This window comes from Nicotiana attenuata, unplaced genomic scaffold, assembly GCF_001879085.1.
Source record: "Nicotiana attenuata strain UT unplaced genomic scaffold, NIATTr2, whole genome shotgun sequence".
NCBI classification, from domain to species: Eukaryota; Viridiplantae; Streptophyta; class Magnoliopsida; order Solanales; family Solanaceae; genus Nicotiana; species Nicotiana attenuata.
This window is the reverse complement of record NW_017671461.1, coordinates 100,118-103,149: the sequence shown is the minus strand read 5'-3', so window position 1 is coordinate 103,149 and position 3,032 is coordinate 100,118. Positions and strand designations below refer to the sequence as shown.

The 3,032-nt window shown below is 34.0% G+C and overlaps 1 protein-coding gene across 5 annotated transcripts; it reads left to right on the top strand.

Annotated features, from left to right (window-relative positions):
- LOC109208436 (LOB domain-containing protein 25-like) lies at positions 1 to 2,586 on the top strand. 5 transcript variants are annotated; one of them, XM_019371544.1, is made up of 3 exons: positions 1 to 265; positions 722 to 787; positions 1,790 to 2,586. In XM_019371544.1, the coding sequence occupies exon 3, from the start codon at positions 1,796 to 1,798 to the stop codon at positions 2,357 to 2,359; it is 564 nt and encodes a 187-aa protein (XP_019227089.1). In that variant the 5' UTR covers positions 1 to 265; positions 722 to 787; positions 1,790 to 1,795; the 3' UTR covers positions 2,360 to 2,586. The 5 variants fall into 5 exon arrangements, with proteins under 5 accessions (XP_019227089.1, XP_019227087.1, XP_019227086.1 ...); XM_019371542.1 differs by having other exon boundaries at positions 1,681 to 2,586; XM_019371541.1 differs by lacking the exon at positions 722 to 787.
- The last annotated feature ends 446 nt before the right edge of the window (positions 2,587 to 3,032 follow it).

Here is a 3,032-nt window from a genome sequence, read left to right as displayed (position 1 = left end):
CCTTTAGTCCCTTTTGCTTTCCGCTTCCAATATTCACTAAATGCTTATTGTCTTCTCTCTTCTTTTCTCTCTCATTATGTATTTGCAGTTTTACTTACTTTCTGTCTCCTGCTTCTAGGGTTTCTCTCTCAAAATCAAACCACAAAATTTTTTAAATTCATTTTTACTTCTATTAAAGCTCCTATATGGTCACCATGCTTTTGATGTTACAAGAATCAAGGTACATAGCTTGAAAGACTTTGCACTACCAAAAGGAAATTTTAAGGTATCATCACTAGCTAGCTTTCTGCTTTCTTTTATAAATGAAAAGAAACCCTTTTATTTTCTCCTTTTTCTCTCAATTTATAGGGGTGTCAGCCCTATAAATTCCCTTCCACATGTAGATCTATTAGCAGTAACAGTTTCTTGATATGTTTTCAAGGATGTCAGACCTCTCTATAAAAACATTCATATATAACAACACTTCATTATAAGTCAAGTTTTTTCAGAATCAATTTTCATGTTATGTTATAATATATGTTCTCTATAACAGGACTTTGCTATAACATCCAAAAATATTCGGAAGAAACAAGGTTGTTATAGAGAGATTTGATTGTATATTTGACATATATATTTTGAAGGACAATGATATATGAAACATAGACTAGTGCGACTTTTAGCTAGGTTTTCATTTCACGTTGGTTAATTTGATGTAAAAGTCTTATTTCGCGGAACTTTGCAGGTGGAATGTCGGATATCATTTTAAGGCTTTTACCATGAATCATAGAGTAAAGACTTAGACAGAACAGTAAGTTTAAATATCCCACTGTTTAATTTGGTAGAGCAGGTGGAAATTAACTCACGGGCACTGATTATTCTTGCCAATAGTTTGATAATGTTTAAAATTTAGTAACTGAGCTATCAAGTTTACTAAGCATGACACCATATATAGTAGCAAAAAACTACAAAACAATAAAAAATTTACTCTATGTTTAGGCTTCGGGTATTGGCGGAGCCAGAAAATATAAATAAATAAGCATATGAAAAAATTAGGGGAGTCAACATATTATATATACATAAAAATTAAATATTTAGCCTATCTACACGGTATAATTTCCCCACGAAGGGGTGTCAATTGACTCCCCTTGCCATGCTTCGCCACTGGCTTCGGGAATGACATTTTTAAGAAGAAAACAAAAATGCCTTATACACACAGACACATAAACTTACATGAAGCATGAATGCTTTAATAATTTCTAACAACAATGTAATATTAGCGTCTTAAAATCAAGATTTTGTAGGGGGGAAAGGGCCATTTAATTGAATTAGTCAAACTATACAACAATATGATTTTACTTGTATCACGGACATTATACTGATGAAAATTATGCACTATCAGTGTAATTTTTAATCTGCAATATATAGAAGGTTATGTCTTACATTTTGAGATACTAATTCCATTTATCATGGGTATATAGTCTCGAGCAATACATTTTAAATACCGATATAGTGTAAATAACTTTTAAACTGTTGGTATATAGATGTTAACCTTGTTGAGCTGAATCAGCCCAAAGTTACTAGCTAGCTCTTAATACGGTGTAATATTATTCGCTTTGGAGCAAGTCTGCATGGTTTTTTCTTAAAGGCCTCACACCATTAAGAGATCTCTACACCTTATATATAGTCTTTCAATCTTTTCAGGTACCAGCGCGGGACTTTATTCGCACACCAAAAAAACTCCTAACAATAATATTAAGATGCTATTGTTTGCATAAAGTTAATTACACTAATTACCTTGGTTAATTATCAGGAAATTATGGCTTCTTCCAGCAGCTACTCCAACCCTCCATGTGCTGCTTGCAAATTCTTGAGAAGAAAATGTTTGCCAGGTAATTGCATCTTTGCTCCCTATTTTCCTCCAGAAGAGCCAACAAAATTCGCCAATGTACACAAAATATTTGGTGCGAGCAACGTAAGTAAACTCCTAAATGAAATCCAACCTCATCAGAGAGAAGATGCAGTAAATTCTCTTGCTTATGAAGCCGAAGCACGTATAAAAGATCCAGTTTATGGTTGTGTTGGAGCAATTTCAGTTTTACAAAGACAAGTTATTCGCCTTCAGAAAGAACTTGATGCTACGAATGCTGATTTAATGCGATATATTAATCCGTCTGGAGGAAGCATGAATAATCAAATGGTAAATCAACAAAGGAGTAATTTGAATTATGGGAGAAGAATGGGTCCTGTTGGAGGAACAACTACTGGATTTGATCAAAATTATGGGTTTTGTGTTCCAAGTTATAATTCTCATAATACATGGAACAATAATACCATTTCAGGTAATCACAACCCTGAGCCAGATGATGACAGTAGCATGTGATCAAATGTCATCCAATATAATGATTAGTACGTACTTATTTTGTGTTATTTCTGAAGCTATTAATTACTTGTTAATCAATATTGCTAATTGCTCCCTTTTGAATGGACAATTAAGTGTATATGTATTGTACAAACTAAAAACACACACTCTCTCTATATATATAAATATATATATGGTGGCAATTTGGATGTTGTTCAAAGTATTAATGGCAATGTATTCTTTGGACATTTTTTTCTTCCGAAACAACCTCTCTACTCCCTCCGGGCAGAGGTAGGATTTGCGTACACACTACCTTCCCCAGACCCCACTAATGGGATCTTATTGGATCGTTGTCGTTGTTGTATTCTTTGGACATTTTATAGAGAGAGCTTGGAGCTTGGAGCTTGGAGTTCTGTTCATTGGCAGTGCTTGTTGGAATTATTCATAATGCAAAGTCAAAAATTTCTTTTTGAAATTCCATTTACAACCAATAGCCATGAGTTTTTTTATTTATTTCCAAGTGGCCTCTTGCATGAAGCCTTAAAGACAAGTGTTGAATGGCTTTGACATATTTCCAAGTGGCTTCTTGCATGAAGCCTTAAAGCGAAGTGTTGAATGGCTTTGACATATTTCCAAGTCGCTTCTTGCATGAAGTCTTAAAGCCAAGTGTTGAATGACTTGGGCAAGTGGCTAT